Source organism: Salvia miltiorrhiza, chromosome 8, assembly GCF_028751815.1.
Source record: "Salvia miltiorrhiza cultivar Shanhuang (shh) chromosome 8, IMPLAD_Smil_shh, whole genome shotgun sequence".
In the NCBI taxonomy this organism is placed as follows: domain Eukaryota; kingdom Viridiplantae; phylum Streptophyta; class Magnoliopsida; order Lamiales; family Lamiaceae; genus Salvia; species Salvia miltiorrhiza.
In genome coordinates, this window is record NC_080394.1 from 15141899 (window position 1) to 15162156 (window position 20258).

Here is a 20258-nt window from a genome sequence, read left to right on the forward strand (position 1 = left end):
TCTCTAATGCAGAGATCTCTGAATTTGCCATCTTCGAATCCGAAAGATATATAAAATGGGCCGGGTTGGAATCTTTGAATCTTTAATGCCCGACGTTGGGTATGAATCATGGCTGGCAAGCGGCGGCATCACTAGATGTTGTCTTAAAGATGCCACCACTACTAGATTATCATCTGCCTTGTTTTGGAGGTTTATTTTATGGTTTTGCATTTATTCAATTGTTATATTGAGAATTGCTAAAATATGATGCTATATTTAATTTAACTAATAACATTAAAATATCCGAAAATAGCTAATAAAAATCGGTTTTAGTAAATAAACCAAAAATTAATGTGAACCATCTCTATTTGTTTAAGGGTTCATACCCTTTTCTAATAAAAGATTAACAAGACTAATCAAATGTCATTACCACTATCTTTTTATCCACATCTGATTCTCCGTCTCACTATTTTGTGTGTATCATCATGTAGACGTGTACCGCTCTTAATTTATTATAATTTTAATTATATTTTCTTTAATTTTAATTTATTATGCTTTAATATTATAAAAAGATTATTAACAAGGGTTCACTCATCCAATTAGGGTTTATAATTATTATTTTTATATTTATTTGAATTAATAATTGATTATTTGGGTTCATTAATTCAAAGTTAGGGTATATAATTTTTTAAAATTTCAATTTTTAGTTATAAATACTATTAATTAGAGTTCATAATATAATAATATTTTTATTTTATAAAAAATAATTATGAAATAAATAAATTAAGAGTGGTACACAATGTTGCACACAAAATAATGGGACAAATGATTCCATATACTTTTTTTATCTTACTCACAACATATTTATTAGCTTTCTTAATATTCGCGTTCAGCATGAAGTGAGAGTTTTTTTGGTGGACGGATGAAGTACCTTGCATCGAAATTGAGAAAATTTATAAAATTGTTAAATTTAATTTATTCCATATGAAAATTCTTAATTGTTTTTTGTAGATGCAATCATACAAAATTCTTTAATTTTGTTGTGATTTTTCATTATCAAAATTTGATAGGTTTCGAATCTTTCGTAATATATGGAGATCATATATTGATACACTAGGAAAATATTGCACAGTGATGTAAAAAGCATCAACTTGCAAGATATATATCTATTCGATTTCCATACTTCACCAGTCCAACACATTTTTTTCTTTTTGTGCCGACCTAAATCCTCGCCTATTCTAGTATCCATACCATAATGGATATAACATAAGATGCAAAATTAATTGACATTAAGTGTTTGTAAAAAAAAAAATTACTAAAAGTGTCTGTAAAAATAATTCAAGAAAAAAAATGTCATATCGACTATAAACCCAGAGTGGATAGATAACAGCCCCTCATCGATCTCTTTCTTTTTTTGACTTGGGGGAATTGGGAAGGGAGAGCAGTGGGATTTGAACTCGGGACCTCACTGTTCACACACTGGATATCGCACCGCTTGGTGTCCCCTTTAAGACCTCATCGATCTCTTTCAATGATAGATAGTTAGCTATCAATTAAAATTAATAACTATAAAAACAATTGTACATCCAAATTAATAATACACAAAAAAATTAAAATATATTCTGTCAATCATATAAGAAAGTATTGCATTTTTCATTTTCGTTCATCCCATAAAAAAATATGAAGTTCATTTTTGGACATGATTCTATTTTCTCCTTTAAACCACAATCATTCATTTGTTCATAACCTCATAATCAATTCAACCAAAACAGCATTGTGTATCAATATTTTTTAAAGTTTGGTGTTATCCTATATGTTATACTCTGTTGCAGGAGTGGAGTATAAAAAATTACTCACGTTGTTTGGAATGCATCTGTATATATACATACACCCCCAAGAAACACAAACTACAGAAAAGCAATGGCGGAGCAGCACATCCTACTAGTTACCTTCCCGGCTCAGGGCCACATCAACCCATCTCTCCAGTTCGCTAAACACCTCGCCAAACACGGCGTTAAGGTCACCATCCTCACCAGCACCTACGCCACCGCCCGCATGTCCCACACTCTCTCTCCATCCTTCCAACCCCTAATCGACGTCGTTTCCTTCTCCTCCACCACCGACTGGTCCACAGAAGACGCCACCAAACTCATGCAACAGCTCTCCGACTTCGGCACCAAGGCCGTGGAAGACGCCGTCGCCGCCAAGCGCGCCCAGGGCACCCCTTACACGCGGATTGTTTACAATCTCCTCGTGCCCTGGGCCGGCCGCGCGGCTCGCCGCCTCGCCGTCCCCGTCACGCTGCTCTGGATCCAACCAGCGGTCCTCTTCGGCGTCTATTTTCATTATCATAATAGGAATTTCGATCCTTGTTCCGATGAGGTGATCGAGCTACCGGGGCTGCCGCGCCTCCGCCGCTGCGATCTGCCGTCTTTCTTTCTGGAGACTAATCCGAGCGTGTACAATTTCGCGATTCCGATGCTGACTGAGAATTTTGAGATACTGGACCAAGAGGATCACGCGACGGTGGTGTTGAACACGTTCGACAAGTTGGAGGCCGATGCTTTGAGATATTTGAACAAGTATAGATTGCTGGCGATCGGGCCGCTGATTCCTTCTGCGTTTTTGGACGCAAGGGATCCGTCCGACACTAGTTTTGGAGGTGATTTGATTCAGAAATCGGAAGATTACATGCAGTATTTGGAGTGTGCGGAGAGGGAATCGGTAATCTACGTGGCTTTCGGGAGCTATTCTGAGCTGCCGAGGTTGCAGATGGAGGCCGTCGCGGAGGCGCTGATGAGAAGCCGCCGCCCCTTCCTGTGGGTGATCAGAGGTTCCGACGGCGACGACCGAACTCTGAGCTGCAGAGAGGATCTTGAGAAGAAAGGGAAAATCGTGGCGTGGTGCACTCAGGTTGAGGTTCTCTCCCACCCAAGCGTGGGGTGTTTCGTGACGCACTGTGGATGGAACTCGACTCTCGAGAGTCTGGCGTCCGGGGTGCCGGTGGTGGCGCTGCCGCAGTGGACTGATCAGAGCACCAACGCCAAGCTGGTGGAGGATTTGTGGAGGAGTGGAGTCAGAGCAGTGAAGGCGGGAAACGGAGAGATTGTGGAGGCGGATGAAATCCAGAGGTGCTTGGAGATGGTGATGGACGGTGGAGATGCGAGCGTGGAGATGAGGAAGCAGGCAAAGAATTGGAGGGATTTGGCGAGGGAAGCCATGGCCGAGGGTGGGACTTCTCAAGTGAATCTCAAGATATTCGTCGACCAAATTGTCGGCGCCCGTCACTCATCGGTTTAATTGCTACTACTATGATTTAGTACGTACGAGGTATAATGGAACTACAACTATCATTACCTTGTGACTTTACTTTTTTAATTCGCAATTGAATAAACAAAATACTATAATAAATATGTTAAAGTAGTATACGTACTCATGGAATGAGATGAAGTGTACCAAACTGAGTTCGAGAGGTTTTTTAGGACAGTAACTTAGATTGATTTGGAAATTAGGACAATAACTTTCGAACTTGTAAAAATAGGACACTAATTTTATTTTTAGAGTAAAACATGACACTAATTAATAAGTGTTGCATCCGCAGGACATTTTTTAGCCAATTATCGGCTGAGAGATGTCCTTATTTTTACGATGCTTATTAATTAGTGTCCTATTTTACTCTAAAAAATAATTAGTATCATATTTTTACAAGTTCGAAAGTTATTGTCCTAATTTTCAAATCAATCTAAGTTAATGTCCTAAAACATCCCCTGACTCGTACCAAACTTTATGTCCCACTTTGTGTCCCATTTTCAATTTTGTTTAATTTCTTATGTATATTTTTTTAAATTTCAATTTTATATGCTTTAGTTTAATTTTGTGATTATTAACTAGGGTTTATTCCATCAATTTAGGGTATATAATTATTTTTTATCATTTAATTTCATTTTTATTAGCTAATAATAGGTTGGTAAATTCAAAGTCATGGTATATACTTTTTAAAAAAAATAATTTTTTGATATAAAACTTCACTATAATTCATAGTATTATAATAAATTTTATTTTTTTAAAAAATATTTTTAAAATAATAGATATAAGCATGGGACACATTGACACACATAAGATTGTGGGACACTGAATCTCATCTCCGTACGCATATAGCATCTCGCTTCACTTTGGGTCTCCTGAATTCCATAGAAGTGTAGTCGTGCTTAATAGTACTCCTTTCGTCTTTGAAAGAGTTGCGGTGGCGTGAGTGACACGAATTTTAAAAAATTATATTAAATGAATGTACTATGAGTAGATATAATGGAACTACTACAACATTACAACTAGCACTACTTTGTAACGTTAATTTTTCTAATTCGCAATTCAATAAACAAAAGTACGATAAAATAGTAGTTCATTCGTTCAATTTATCTTGGCACACTTTCTTTTTAAATTTGTTTCAATTATAATGACACTTTTTAAAAAATAATAAATAAGTGGTCTCTACCCATTTTACACTCTTAACCCTTTATTTTTAATCTCTGTGTCCAAATTAAATGTGCTATGATAAGTGAAACGGAAGGAGTAATATGTATTCATATGGCATCTCGCTGAATTCCATCAGCCCCACTATAATAATATTCAAAAATAAAAAATACAAATTTTTGAAAGAATGTCTAAAATACTAATAAAATAGGCATATTTTTCGAAGACGAAAAGAATATTTAATTAGAAGGGAGTGCAGGTGGTGTAATAGCTACCTTGGTTGTAGCCAAGTGGAGCACGTTGCCCTGATGAAAACACCACACCACACAAATTCATTAGCGTAGCTAAATCAAATTCAATCTCTAACTTCAATCTCTACTTGCTTCCTTCCCTAAGGCACGCCAACGTTGACGCTTGCAAATTCAACACCATGCTCCCTTGACTCTTCTCTTCTCGATCTTCTCTGCTTCCATCTTCAAACTTCTTCAGCCACCCTAAATCATTGGAAAATCAATGGTCCAGATTGCTTCCTAATTAACGGAATGGATATTCTAATTGATTGTAGTCCATGGGGTCTTTCATATTGTTACAAAAATTGGAGAATCCCCAATAAATTGTAAAAATTCAAAAGATTTGACACTCGTTTGCAAATGTTTGAAAGTGAAGTCGATATTACAAAATAAATATAGTCACCCACCGGTCATATGTACTTTTGACTAGCTGTCAAATTATTGACTTTTATGAGTGATAACTGTCAAATTGGTCAAATGTGTAAGACTTTCACAAAAAATCAAACAAACTCATCAAATGAAATGGTATTTAAAGAATAGAGCATAAAATGCTTATGTTTATAAAAGAGAGCATTTTTCACATATAACTTAAGGAATAGAGCATTTTAAATTTTCGCTCCATTACGAAATAATTAAGAAATTAATTAACTAATGGCCCACCACTTTATCTCTTTATACCTATATTTATAAATCTCAATTTATTTTTCTCTCTGCACCAACTCACTTTATATACTAATTACGCATTCCTTCAATCTCCTTCCTTGTCAAAAAAGTAATGAGACATTTGTAATGAAACAAGGGAGTACAAGATATAATGTCAAATCATATTGAAAAAAAAAAAACAAATAAAATTGAGCACCTCAAAAGTAAAGTATTGTAATTGTACTACTCCCTCCGTCCCAATAAAAGTGGCCACATTTGCTTTTTGGGTGTCCCATTAAAAGTGGCTACTTTCTAAAAATGGCAAAAGTTTACTTTAATTAAGTCAACAATTACTCACTAATTTGGTCAACAATTGTAGGCCACTTTCTAAAAATGTCAAAATTACTCACTAATTTGGTCAACAATTGTAGGCCACTTTCTAAAAATTACTCACTAATTTTGGTGGGTCACACTCAATTAAAACATAACAATCCCCTTCTTAATCTCCGTGCCCAAAAAAAAGTGGCCACTTTTATTGGGACAGAGGGAGTATAAAATATTTTTTAGAGCAACCTCTACACCTAAAATGAGAGAGTCTTTGAATGCCTCAATTTTACCAGTCGAGCTTTATCATAAACATGTAATTACAATCATGCCCCAAATTGTGTTATTTTCCATTGTAAAATTTATTGATCATATATTAGGTTTTCAAGTTTCAATAAGCAATACATTCATCATATTATTAAGTTATGTTTGATTTTGAAGACAAACTTACAGTACAAACTTCTATCCATGCATAATGCGTTGCTAATTTATCTACTAAAAAATTGTGCACTGTAGCCTCAAACTCTAGAAACAGTAATTGCGTTTAGTGTTAAGGTGTTTGGGTTAATTAAAATGACAAAGTTGCCCACGAAATTATGAATCAGACTTTCTTTGCACCAATGATGAATTAATCTGTTGCGATTTACCAATCTCCACGCCTCTAATTTCTCTCTCTAATCCAAATGGCTGCTTCTTCGATGAGATTCATCTTCATTATCCTTACGTTCGTAACTGTTGGAATGATTTTCGGTAATCCCCGATCTCTACCTCAATTTAATTAAAATAAACGTCTCATTTTCTTTTTTGAATAATTCGATATGATTACTGTATCTCTTTTTGCGATTCAATGTGATATGGCTTCATTTTTCGGGAGCTCTACTTGTCTTTAGATTTTTCAATGTTTTCTTAGCTTGCAAATGGTGTCTTTAGTTGAATGTTTTAATATCGTATACTGATGCTAGTTTGTTCTGTTGTCTTGATAACTATTAATTGCTAATCTATAATTTATTGGATCCGAATGATTTCCTATTTATTTGGTCTATAACTGAATTGATCAGCTCAAAAGAGTACTGACGTGTCTGTGATATTCTATTTTTATAGAGTAAAGTTATCGTTTATTATTTGAATTACATACTGAAAATCAACTTGGGGTTTTATTTGATGAGTAAACATTAGGATTCATTTTAAGGATTGCACATTCAAATCGATTTCTTTGCATTTTCGGTGTAGCTACGTTCAACTATATGCTTATTTCGATTCTATCTTTAGTTTCGTAGCTGCAGTTTTGCAAGTGACATTTTCCATTTGATGGTTCAGGAGCTTTGCTTCAGTTGGCATTTATTAGAAGGTTGGAGGAGTCATCTGGTAGATTTCTGAACTACTTTTTTTTTTTTTTTATAGATAATTTCTGAACTTTCTCATTCATTCTTTGATGCTACTCAACAACGGACCAGCCCCTTGTCCCCATCATTCTGAGTTTTCTTGCTGTTTCTTTGATAATGTGACACCTTGATAGTATCATTGCAAGTCGAATGCTACTCTTGAAAGAAGCAACACGATTTCTCAATCCTCATAATCGCAGTTAACCACTTCTTGTTCATCATCCTCTTGTTGATTGTCAAATTGCTACGATCTGCATTTATTTTAAAGTCTTCATTTCTCATAAATTTTATTTATAATGTTGTTTTTTCGGACTTTGAAACTAGCTTTTGAGTGGAAATAGTTAATTTGATTTTATTTCCTGACATATAGTTTCCTGTGAAACTACCTACTTTTAATTATAGTATATAGTATTTTTTAAAGGTTATTCCCTCTTTTTCAATTAGTGATTGGACCGAGTTTGATAATTCCTTTACTTCACCCATCGAAGCTGTATTTCCAATCCAATCCTATCAAAATCTGAATAATAAAACTTCCAGTTTGTAGGTATTATTAGAAGTAATTCCTTGTGAACCAAAGTATTAACGTTTTGGATGAACTAATTTCTTTTGAGTAATCACTTCCTTTGCCCGTTCTGCATCCTTATATTGTAATACCTGAATGCTTAATCTTCTCTCATCCCATATTGATATGACACAAGGAGGCAAGACGACGTTTAATCAAAACAGGAATTAAGCTATCACATGTCTGAATTTTTTCTTCATTTTGACAGATAACCATGAAGATAACACTTTGTTTCAAATTTTTATTAATGCCTTACTCTGGGGCCTAAGCACCGATATAGTAGACATTTGGTAATATTTTAGGTGGTGATTTGTTGCCTGATCCTGTGGAATTTGATTGCACTGCTTAATGCAAAATTAATTGTACTTCAAAGAAGAAATGTGTACCTTATGTATGTTTTATTGTGCTCTGGTACTGGTAGTGGCTTGAGTACATGCCTACGTGGAACCGATGCAAGCATTCCAGTAATTATTGCCAGTTTACTTTCATTATGGACTCATAGGAAAATCAACGTCGAGTGATGCTTTTTGTCTGATAATGAACTAGTCATAGACTTAAATGTCTATCATTTCACCTTTTCGCAATATTTTGGCTTGTAGGGGCCAAGTCTTCTTTGACAAGAATTCAGCATCTGAATGGAGGTAGTCTCTAATATCCTAGAGGTTTATACCTTTATTGTTGCACTAAGTAATGTTGATCCTCAGAATATGTTACTAGCCTGTAGTAAAAATTAACATTTGTAATGCGCTTTCTTTTATCAGGTATTTCTTATTGGGATGACAAAGAAGCTTCAGTTTTGCGTCTTGGATATGTATGTTATTTGGTTGTTTCCTAATTATCTTTTGCTACTGCCTGACATAATCTTGCAGACAAAACTTGGTATTTTTGGAGCATATTAGATAAGCTTTTCGCCTTTTCCATTAAATGCATGATGTACTTATTTATTGTCCTACATCATCTTCCAGTTTCATCTGAATTTACAGATAGTGAAGACATTACAGCTCTTTATTATTTGTTTTGTACCTTTGGGCCCCTAGTAAGGTTTCTTAAAACAAGTTTCAACTAGTCCATTTAGACAATTATAGAGGGTTTGGTTTGCTTTGGTTGGACAGATTTTGATGTAGAATACACCTAAATAAATAGCCTCTTTTGGTTTTAAATTTTTAATTTGTGGGGACAATTAATTGATAGAGATACAGAGTCCTAAAACTAGCAGCAAGAAGTTGCATGCAAAGTGGAGATGCAAAGAGAGAAAGGTGTTCAACCTTCTTAGATTGTCCAAAAGGGACAGATGCAATATGAAGTCTGACAGTTTTCTAAATGCCTCAGAAACTTTGTGAAAATCAATTTCTATTTTGGAATTATTGCTTTCAAAAGTAATGAATAAAATTATAATATGTTCGAGAATTAACCAGTTTGTTGAAATCTTGTGAAAGCTCCAAGTTGTACCAGACCTGGAAATGCAATACAAAACACAGATTTTGCCATAACAGATAGATAATCTAGCATGCTAGGTAACAATTTTGCAGAAAATTGTGATGAGGTTCAAAGATTCTTATATCTTGCATCTGCCAATCTTCACCAACACAAAATTAATCTTCACCCACCTGTAATGCAGGTAAAACCTGAAGTTGTCAGCTGGTCACCACGTATTGTTGTGTTTCATAACTTCTTAAGTGATGAGGTATACTCATTACGTCATTTTGTAAATTCTTTTGTTAATTATTTTAAGTATTTCTGACATGATGATATTTAGACAATACTGATATCATATTTTAAGGAAGTTAAAAGAATTAAAGAATGAATAGGAATGTGCCAGTGCAAGGATTCTAGGAGACCTTTTTTCCCATGTAGGCATAAATATAATCATTTATCTCCTCTTACTTAAAATTGTTGACAAATTTACACTGGAAATTAGTGGTTGACAGCAAAAGTTTGTCTTGTGTTTCCTTCTGATACTGGCCAATGAGTCTTCCTTACAAAGTAAAGGCTTTTTGATACTCTTTAGAACTTTGTTTCGAGCCGAGGGCTTTTTTCAATCAGTTCATTGTAACTATCTGATGTAATTTAGTAACTTTATATTATGTTTCTCTTACATATATTAGTTAGATCATTTTGTTACCATTTTACATAATGAAATAGAAGGGTACAGATATTCAATAAAAACCACCCCTCTGATTGAACTGATCCAACTGGTAGAACCAATGATAATAGGAAGACTTGTCTGATTACTGTCCACTTATAAAAACTTAGTTAGAGGGTGTTTGGCTGAGCTTATAAGTTCTTTAAAACAGCTTATAAGCTCCTTCGAAGTATTTGGCAAAATAAGCTCCTAAAGAGCTTATAAGCTGTAAAAATAAGCTTTAAGAGCTTATAAGCTCTCCAAAAAATAAGTTCATCTACCTCAACTTATTTTCTCATTTTCTTATAAGCAACACTCATTTTACAAAAATAACTCAACTATGATTTTTTATTTTTCATTATATATCATTCTAATTTCATCTCTTTTCGATTTTCTCTCTCTAACTAAAAATTCTCTTTCTAGCTTATAAGCTCAATTATCCAAACACTTTGACAACTTGTAAGATCTTAAGAAACTACATTTTATAAGTTCTTGAAACATCTTATAAGCTCCGGGAGCTTATAAGCTCTCTAAAATAAGCTTAGCCGAACACCCTCTTAATTGTTTAAGGGTAACCCTTCGATGAGGCAAAAAGAACTTTCAGAGCAGAAGATAGCCTTTTGTTAGAAATCTATTACATCTTGTGGATATGGTAAAACTAGAGTAGTTATCAATTCAATATATGACTGGATCAGCTCTCTGTCTCTTGCCTTTACAGGAGTGTGATTACCTCAGAGCCATTTCCAAACCTCGTCTAGAGGTTTCTACTGTAGTGGACGCAAGAACTGGAAAGGTGAGCTAGGTTAGTTCTAGCATTGTAGTTGAAACTTTCGTTGATCAACCCTTTATTATTTCTGTGAATTCCAATACGAATACTTATTTAACCTTTTAGTAACTAACAATTTGTTAAAATTGTCTAATTATTGAGTGTATTTATTTACTTAAATACCTGGTCTTTGTTCTTATTCCGTGATAAAAGCTTATGGTTAATGCAATTAGTACATGCTGAAGTAATTAGTTCTCTCTCACTAATTTCATGCTAATGGTCGAGTTTCTTCTGAATTGTTTGTGATACTATGCTCTGTATTGGGAAGAGTGAATATCTTTATTTTCTGGATTACAATGTGGTCGTTCCTTGATATAGTTCCACTCTTCTTGATGGGTATTGCTCCATATGTTGTTACAAATTTATACTCCATTTCTTCTTAGTTACTCTTAGTATGGTCTGTTTGAGTTTGTAAACACTATTCTAAATATTTGCATTCAATGTCTGGCTGTATTTCATCATATTATATTCTGTTTCAGGGTATAAAGAGTAAAGTTAGGACAAGTTCTGGAATGTTTCTAACTGCTGAAGAAAGGAAGTTTCCAATGATACAGGTAACATGAAATTCCACTTCAGCTATCTTTGCCAACTCCTGCTTGACGTTTATACTCGAGCTCTTTTTCTTTATTCCTTTTTTGTTCAAATTGAATTTTGTTTTTAATGTTACTTACTTTGTTTTCTGTATTTAATTGCCCACCTTTTGTAGACAACTAATTGTCAGTTTGTTACACCATCAGGCAATTGAGAAACGGATTTCTGTGTATGCTCAAGTACCAGTAGAAAATGGGGAACGTATACAGGTATTGAGGTGAGTTCTTATATGTATACTTATTCAGTTTCTTAATCAAACACAGAACTGAGATTTTAATATATGAAGGCTAACATCTGCAGAAGCACAGGTATGAAAAGAATCAGTTTTACAGACCACACCATGACTACTTCTCTGATACGGTAAGTTTGTCCTGCACCAGTCAGTTTTGTTCGGCTAATCATTTCTTCAAGTTCTAAAATGTGGTTATCATTAAAACTACCCCATATTTAAATGTAACCAAGGTTCTTCTTGCAGTTTAATTTAAAGTACGGTGGTCAAAGAGTGGGAACCGTACTCATGTATCTAAGTGACAATGTCGAGGGGGGAGAAACATACTTCCCAAAGGTGGTTTACTTGTCTTGTGTTTAAAAATCTTGTAACTGTGTCATTGTTGAGCTTTCTGTGGCGCAACTGCAGGTTTATAGATAATCTTAAATATGCTGATTGATGTGGGTATGAAATAATTAACAGGTGTAGGTTTATTACCTAACCAGTGCTCAAACATGATTAAGTAAGAGCGAACAAAAAACCAGCATCTCTTTACTGTATTGCTTAGGTAAAAAAATGTTTTACTAATTCTGAAAGGAGTTAAATGTAGCAAACTTAAGCTCAAGCAAATTCAGAACTTGAGGTACTAATTGGAAGGTAGAATTTCTTTCTCCAAATGTGTGATTAAGTGCCCAAGTCGCGTTTAGAATCCATATCGTTTGCTTTTCAAAAGAATTGTTTGGATGCTTACATGAAATATTGTAGGATTTATGTTTTTGTCATCCTGACATAGCTATTAATAACCTGAAGTTTGTAACCTGCGTATGTACTAAGGAAGTATCTGAAAATTTAGTAAATCTTCTGAAGTGCAAGGTTGATTCGTTCAGCTGCCCCTAATTGGATTTTAATTTTGAAAACCTTAGGCTGGATCTGGCGAATGTAGCTGCGGGGGGAAAATGGCCAAAGGATTGTGTGTGAAGCCGATTAAAGGAGATGCTGTACTTTTCTGGAGCATGGTTTGTGACTTTGTACCTTCATTTTAGTTTCAATCTTTCCCCAATTTATTATCAATGCTTAGTTAAGATGTGAAGCATGATGGTCTGAGGGGCTCCTCAGGGGGTGGCATTGTGGTGGATTTATGACTATGCAGATATCTAAAAAAAGAAAATGTTGGTCTGAGTATCTGTAAACAATGAACAAATAGTTGTACACAGTAGCGTCTCTTGAGTAGTATTCTCAACAGACTGATTAGACATATAGGGAATAATTAGTTGAATAAGTTGAGGTACATATGCCAAATTGATTGTTGAATTGTGTGTGTCAGGGTCTTGATGGAAAATCAGATCCAAACAGCTTACATGGTGGATGTGAAGTACTATCAGGAGAGAAGTGGTCAGCCACAAAATGGATGAGACAAAGCGCTACTGTCTAAATTTGGCAGCTCAGCCTGCATGACTAGGTATGCAAGCCATCATTAATGGCTATTGTAAACATATATAACAATCAATATGAATATACTTCTATGAAAATGAGAAATTGCAAAGAGTTTTCTAATTGATTGACATCTATTTCCGTTGTGTGCAAGCCCACTGAAATTGTTGCTCTGTGAACTCAGGGGGATTTTCTTTTTCTTTTTTTTTTTGGGGGGGGGGGGGGGGTGGTGAGTTCTGATTCTGATTTTGATTTGTTGTAACTTGTAAGATCCAAATATTCCTATGTATTAAAAGATGTCCTTTTTAAAAACACTCAATTGTTAAAGTATTTCATATACAGTTTTACTGATTTACACAGACTAGTGTATTTTTGTGGTGTTATGGTGCGTGATAATTGCGACTAATACGGTTGGTGTAGCCAGTACGAGGAAGTTAGGGTATGATTCAAGAAATGCTTGTTGAAAACTGGGGAAAATAGTCTCAGAATTCTGAACTTGGGTAAATTTTCATTTGAGAAAATTCTTCGTCCGGATGGCCGCGCGCCACTTATTAATTACGTTCTAAATAAATTATTGGTTACTAGTAGTATATTAGAGGTTAATCACAATTAAAATTTAATTAGTTTGTCTCAAATGTAATAAAGTTTGTTTACTATAATCACTTAATCACTTAATAGACCTCAAATAGTCTCGTATTGTGCACGAGTATGTCACTCTAGAAGAAATTAGTAGGGATTGACACGAATTTTAAAAAAAATATTGTTGAGTGTATTGATAGTGAAGTAAAAGTTGTTGAGAGTGGAGAAAAGATTATTGAATGTATTGAGCATAGTGAACATGTGTAATTATTATTGTGTTGTTTTAATTAATATTATTTGATGAAAAAGTAAGGATAAATAGAATATTTATAAGTAGACGTTGAAAAAATAAGTATAAATTTTTTTGTGGACGTCTTAAAAAGAAAAAGTAGAAAGTTCTTTCATAAATAAAGGTTGTAATAAATATTAGTATTGAGTTAAGAGTACCAAGTGCCAACTTTTGTTTATGTTCGATGAAGCAGACGATCTCCACGATGCTTGGACTTCTGGCTTCGGATCTTGTTTTAAGATTGTTGCACATATGAAAAATGGATCTTTTGTGGCGTCCATGTAATATTTTAAAATTTAACACCTGAACTAAATTTCGACACGTTGGATCTACGTCACTTCGGCGGTGGTCGGAAATTGAATGCGGGGAAAATTCCCTTTTAATTTTTCAATTCATGTATTGTCAAGTAATTTTTTTTTGTCATGGGAAAAACCCAAAAACGAAAAAGTATGTAGATTTTCCGGCAATTAACCCTTATAATAAAATAGGAGAGATAAAATAACTTTTTTGATTATATATTTGTCCAAAAAGTAGGAGAGATAAATTAAAAAAAGAATTTAAATAAAAAAAGATAATTACGTGTGAGCCACAATGACATTTGATGTAAATAATGAGTTATTATGTATTGAGGGGAGAAGGTAGTGAGTTCCGAAATATTCTTATTTCTATTTTTATTTCTTGTCGACGGCAGGGAAGGGGGGTTGAGCGCCCCCCAAATATGCGCCTCTCATTGTGCCTATGCCTATTTGTCGTGCCTCCTCTCTGCCATCTACCAACCATCCATCTCCTCTCTCTTTCCTCATTTTTTTCTTCCTGAGTTGTTTCTCATCCTCTCTGTGGCGATGCGCCACCATTCTACGTTGTTGCGCCACTGCACCTTCTATTTCTCTAGAATGCGATCGATGCTCAACGTTTGTTCGACGTTCGAATGTGGATTACTAGTTTAAAATTAACTATTGTTTGACGTTCGAACGCTCAAAGATCTAACGTCGAGCTCAAGAATTTAAATCGAGTGTGGTGGATAAGTGATTGGATGGTGGAGGTGGTTGCTTTGTAATTTACAATAGTCGATGGTAGATTTATAAGTGCAAGGCGACAAGGCAATCATTGTCCAATGGTGACTGGACTATTCTTTTTTTCATTTTTATAATAAAAATATATTTAAATTTGAATTGATATAAAATCAAAACAGTCACAAGGAATATAATTTATATATTTGATAAAATATAAATATATATATATATTTTTATTTTTAAAAATAGATATATACTCTTTACCCTTAAATTACATCAATTTTTTTTTTTTTTTATGAGCACCACTTTCCCAAGTCCCAACAAACGTTGTTTTAGGCTGAATTGAAAGACCAAGACCTACCGTTGGCAAAACAGTAACATAACAGCAGGCCCATAACCTCAACAGCTAAACAACAATGGGCACTGGTACCACCGGCTCCGTCGCCGCCGCAAAAAAGCGCCAAAAGCAGCGGCCGCAGTTGCGGCCTAAGAAATCTATTGCCAAAACCAAAACTAAGGACAAGAAGAAAAAGTCGAGTAAAGATAACACTAAAAGAAATCTAAAGAAGAAGGGTTCTGAATCTGAAACCGCCGTGGTAAAGGTTGAAAGAATTCTCGTTGAACGGCCAAGCATCTCTCAGCAGTTGAGTTTTCTAATCGACCAGTATCAATCCGCCAACGGCGTTCAGCTTTCCTCCCTTGAACTCGATTCCCTCAAAGGTTGCCCTTTCTAATTAGTTTTGTGATCATGTTCTCTATTTATTTATCTATCATTTGTTTTAAGTTGCAGAATTTTGATATGTGGAATTTTTGTGTTGCTTTTAGTTGCCTTGCTTTTCCTCTCAAATCTCTGCTGTTAGTTGCAGTATTCTTATGTTGATTCCTGTATTTTGAATGTGAATTGTGTTTATTAATACCTCTTGCAATGCCCAGTGTTGAAGTAAGACGTAGGCTTGAGCTGCATTCTTAACAATTAAAGATACGAAATTGTTTCTTAGTTTTCATAAGTATAAGAATTTATGTTGTATCTGTGACAATCTTTTGAAACCCAACCCAGACCGAGATTTAATATTATGGCCTAGTTGAGGGAACACATAGAAAATTGGGCAACTTATTATAGTTAAATTGATAGAGAACCGGATGAACTGGTTAACATCGTTTTAGGTCACGGGACCAGCTCAAAATGCACATATATAGGAGCAAGTCATGATTGCAAATGAGCCGTCTCACGATGATGGTAGATAGATTGATATAATTCTGTAGAATTCCCTGGTACTTGGAAGGCTCATGAATTCATTTGATTGAATCATTGTGTACCATGAAGTCCTGACGTTAGTACATATGTTACTCTCTAATCAAGGTCACTATAGAACCAATATATCAAGATCTTCAGTAAGCAACATACATTCTGTGAATGATTATGAACAATTAACATTTGAAAGAGGTGTAATTGATTTTCATTTGAGTATCTTATACGGTTTCATTTAATTAACAGAAACATGCATTGTTGAGCAAGGCCAGGACACAGCTCAAAATAATACTGGCAACTTGGTTGAGGATTTGAAAGTTGCTTTTGGATCATCATGGAAAAAAGTGCTCTGTGAAAAACATCTTCAAGAAGGGCAAGTTGATCCCGGGAGTCCTGCACTTCTTGTTATAAGTTTGTCTGCACTGAGATCACTGGAACTTCTCAGGTTGTTACTTCGGTCTTTGAGATTTGCTTTTATGAATCCAAAAGCATGGCTATATTATGTTTATAAATAATAATACATGCATAAGTCGAAACTGAACCCAACATCCCTCTCCTGATACACCCTCCAAAGAAATAAAAAGAATAAAAAAGGTAGAAAATATGAAATATTTCTGAATTCATGCTCGTTAACTAGTGACTTTGCTCATCCAGGGAATTACGATCTTTGACAGGAGACTGCCATGCTGCAAAGCTGTTCTCTAAGCATATGAAGATTGAGGAACAGGTTCTCAGTCTTACATGTTTTCTGCAATCTTGAATTAGAATTATTCCTTTCTTGAAAAGTGAGTTCACATGGTGTTATGTATTCAGATTTATTCCTTCTAGAATTCTGTACAAAAGCAATTTAAATAGGGTTCTAAGAAGATTAATACTCCCTCCGTCCGCCAAAATTATGTAAAAATTACTATATTTGGCGTCCGCCAAGATTATGTTACTTTCCTTTTATGGCAATGGTCCCACCATCTTCTTTAATATTTTATCCTTACTAACACTCTTTATTTACAAAAACCCACTCAAAACTCAATCTCAACCACACATCTCATAAAGTGGTGGGACCCTTTCTCCACTACATCAAAATCATCACTAATTTTATTAAATCTCGTGCCCAAGCAATTTTACATAATTTTGGCGGACGGAGGGAGTACTATCTATTTAACTATTCCTTTAGCGGCTTAGGTTACTGTGGCTAGTAAGTTCAAATTCGGAATTGTTTGGATGATACATATAGCATGTAGCTAAACTCAATTTATGTCGACACTTCAACTTATGTTCATTCAAAACTAATATTCAGTGGCAACTTGTCTTCTCTTACTAATGTTTCATATCTCTTCTCCCTCCAAGATCTGATATCCTTATCTTATCTCAAGTTTGACACATATATTAATGTTTCACCAGGTATCTACACTAAAGAATCGTGTCAATATTGCAAGTGGAACACCAAGCAGGTGCTATGATTTATTCTAGTTTAAATTGCTTCTGATATATTTCTTGTTTCCTGATCTGCACCCGTTTTCTCGTTTTTGAACCTAATTTCAGTTGCAATTCTCTTCAGATATGGCTATTAAAGATAACTATCGTATTTTTATGTCAACTTACAATTTAAGACATACTTATAACAGATTTTCTTTTGGTAATTGTTTGCTGCATTCTAATGATAATACAAATTTGTTGCAGGATTAAGAAATTAATTGATATGGAAGCACTGGGGCTGTCTCGTTTATCCGTAATTGTGCTTGACATGAACACAGATGTCAAGGGCTATTCCTTATTCACTCTTCCGCAAGTCAGGTCTGACTTTTGTTCCTTTTCAATAGATTCAGATATTTCCTGTTTCCTTCCCCTCATCTGAGATATTCAAATGTGATGCTGGGATACTGTTGTCATCGAAATGTTTTCTTGGTACATGAATTTTCCATAGAATCACATGCTGGACCCATTAAAAATATTAAATATGTATCCTGAAGGGTAAATGGTCCATTGCTTCATTTACGTCTATGATAAGTTTGTCTTAACCTTTGATCTTTGGATCACCTTACTGGATGTGTAACATGTTATGCAAGTAGGAACAAGAAACATTTGAAAATTCAAATATCAACTAATGAATTTTGCATAACCGTCCGTTTCAAAGATTTAGTTAGAAATGCTCCAGACGTAAGAGATAGACCGCATTCTACTTTTCAAACATTAAAATGATATCATCTAGGGTCTGTTCTTGATTGTTCATAATACTACTCTATCTGATCCTTGTTCGTGTAATCCAAATTCCAAGACTACGGCACATGAAATCCTTCTCATACGGGGTCCTGGGGGAGTTAACATGAGGAGTTGCTACTTGCAACTCATGAAGATAGCTTTTAAAGGTATTCATACCGGAAAACCTTTGGATCTGGAATAATAGATTAGTATTAGAATCTGATCTCTTCACACTCGCTCCAATCTAAAAATAACTCATTCCATAACTGGGTCACATGTGGGGAAAAATAAAGGAAGAATATCTGTTTTTCGTCATATATCTTAACTGTATCAAGATCTGTTTTACAGTTCCTAATTTGCATATTATCTGCATACATTTTCCCAGAGACGAGTTTTGGGACCTGTACAGAAGCTACTTCCATCAACCACTGGTAGAAGGGAGGCTCCGGTTATGTTTGTATGGTCCAATACTCCTGAATTCGGGGGCAAAGAAGAGAAAGCAGCCTAAGGGTGCCTAATCATCGACATGTCCCAGCATGGCAAGTCAACAAGCTTGGTGCTTGTGATTATGACCCTTCAAGTTCATCGCGAATTAAGTTGCGAAAGCCGAAAGGCCACTTTTATAAGATTGGAGTGGTGAACAAATGTGATGCGCTGGATGCAGAAGTGGTTGGGACCAAAGCATGCTGTATAATTTGAGGTACTTGAAAAAGATTAAAATTTTGTTGCACATGTGAAACCGCAATAGTGCTGATTTTTGTTTGTGCTATTATTATTATCTTGTACTGGTAAGTAATTACTAATTAGGGTTTTCAGAATTTCTTTCACCTACAATAGTTCATATATTCGCATTTCTTGGAAAATTTATGATCAAGATTTCGTTATATGCGATCTACTAATTCTGCTTACCTTGATATTTCATGATGAATGATCTTTAGATTTCGTTGAACTTTTATATTCACTGGAGTTGTTCCACTTCCACCCGTTTTAATTTTATAGACACATTTGTTTGTTTGGTTTGGAAATATAAGCTCATCTTAAGAAATAGAGTTTCTGTTCAGGCATTGTGATGAGTCCATTTTTTCACTTTAGTAAAAAAATGTTGGAGCTTTATTCTAGAAGTCCTCTTAAAATTAAAATTAAGATAAAATATAAAGAGATTTTTTTATTAAAATATCCAAATTAATATAACAAATATAAAAAATAGTTATTAATATTAAATAAAATAAAAAACTAACCCATTTATTATTTTAATCATGAGTAATGCACAATTTGAACTTAAGTAACTCATGAAGCAAGTCTAAAACCATTCATAACTAGATTATGAATTGTCCCCAGTGGAACACCAAACGATGCGAACTCATGTATACAAATAATGAGGTCCAGAGTTCAAACCCCACCGCTTTCCTTTCCTCTCCCCCGAGTTTTAAAAAAAAAACTAGATTATGAATTACCTTTATTTTTTTATCATTCACGTTCTAAGTAATAGCTAGCCAACTAGGTATGGTATGATTTTTGCCTTTATTCACAAGTTATCTAGGTTTGAATCCTGAATTAATCACTAATTTATCGTTAATTGTAAATATAAGAACATTAATAACACAAATATCATAAGATTCATTGCCATAGCCAATGCCTCGGCCGAAATCGAAACTCCTTCTAGGCGGCGCCACCTCACTTATGCGCATCAAGGTCACCACCTCACCTTAACCGTTGTTGCCTTCGATACGATCGTGAACCGCCGACTCTTCTCTTGTTAATAGATTGTTTTGTAAAGTTTGAAAAAATAATCCCTTCGTCCTATGAAACATGTCTTACTTTCCATTTTGAGTCGTCTCACTAAAATTGACTCATTTTCATAGAAGATACTCCCTCCGTCCCACTCAAATAAGCTCATTTTTCTTTTTTGGGTAAAAAAAGTTATACTCCCTCCGTCACACCATTTTAGTCCTTTATTTCATTTTGAGATGTCCCAAAAAGATAGTCCACTTTTCTAATTAATACTATATAAATTAACCTTATTTAATGCTTCACTTAAATGTGAAAAGAATGTCTGAAAATAATAAATAAGGGTATAAAAGATAAAAATATAAAAATTAAATGCA

At 34.7% G+C, this 20258-nt stretch overlaps 2 protein-coding genes across 8 annotated transcripts; both read left to right on the plus strand.

Moving 5' to 3' along the window:
• Positions 1–1507: 1507 nt before the first annotated feature.
• Positions 1508–12964, plus strand: LOC131001341 (prolyl 4-hydroxylase 1-like). Of its 5 annotated transcripts, none has more exons than XM_057927706.1 (12): positions 6121–6455; positions 7023–7070; positions 8249–8290; positions 8411–8460; positions 9268–9333; positions 10490–10564; positions 11077–11151; positions 11335–11405; positions 11497–11548; positions 11664–11753; positions 12320–12412; positions 12721–12964. In XM_057927706.1, the coding sequence occupies exons 1-12, from the start codon at positions 6389–6391 to the stop codon at positions 12826–12828; spliced, it is 837 nt and encodes a 278-aa protein (XP_057783689.1). In that variant the 5' UTR covers positions 6121–6388; the 3' UTR covers positions 12829–12964. The 5 variants fall into 5 exon arrangements, 3 of the variants coding, with proteins under 3 accessions (XP_057783688.1, XP_057783689.1, XP_057783690.1); XM_057927707.1 differs by having other exon boundaries at positions 11335–11397; positions 11489–11548; XR_009093904.1 differs by lacking the exons at positions 6121–6455; positions 8411–8460; positions 9268–9333; ... (5 more) ...; positions 12320–12412; positions 12721–12964 and adding an exon at positions 1508–3309 and having other exon boundaries at positions 8152–8290.
• Positions 12965–14983: 2019 nt separating this feature from the next.
• Positions 14984–19061, plus strand: LOC131001342 (uncharacterized). 3 transcript variants are annotated; one of them, XR_009093905.1, is made up of 7 exons: positions 14984–15428; positions 16204–16402; positions 16612–16684; positions 17356–17405; positions 17635–17748; positions 18539–18916; positions 18991–19061. XR_009093905.1 is itself a non-coding variant. In XM_057927709.1 (7 exons), the coding sequence occupies exons 1-6, from the start codon at positions 15125–15127 to the stop codon at positions 18279–18281; spliced, it is 792 nt and encodes a 263-aa protein (XP_057783692.1). In that variant the 5' UTR covers positions 15011–15124; the 3' UTR covers positions 18282–18320; positions 18539–18676. The 3 variants fall into 3 exon arrangements, 2 of the variants coding, with proteins under 2 accessions (XP_057783691.1, XP_057783692.1); XM_057927709.1 differs by lacking the exon at positions 18991–19061 and adding an exon at positions 18230–18320 and having other exon boundaries at positions 15011–15428; positions 18539–18676; XM_057927708.1 differs by having other exon boundaries at positions 14989–15428; positions 18539–19061.
• The last annotated feature ends 1197 nt before the right edge of the window (positions 19062–20258 follow it).

Bases quoted from the DNA above. Each gene is read 5' to 3' on its own strand.
- LOC131001341 (XM_057927705.1), top strand. From the start codon at position 1,900: ATGGCGGAGCAGCACATCCTACTAGTTACCTTCCCGGCTCAGGGCCAC.
- LOC131001342 (XM_057927708.1), top strand. From the start codon at position 15,125: ATGGGCACTGGTACCACCGGCTCCGTCGCCGCCGCAAAAAAGCGCCAA. The intron at 16,403-16,611 runs GTTGTTACTTCG...TTGCTCATCCAG, and splicing joins AGATCACTGGAACTTCTCAG to GGAATTACGATCTTTGACAG. The intron at 16,685-17,355 runs GTTCTCAGTCTT...ATGTTTCACCAG, and splicing joins ATATGAAGATTGAGGAACAG to GTATCTACACTAAAGAATCG.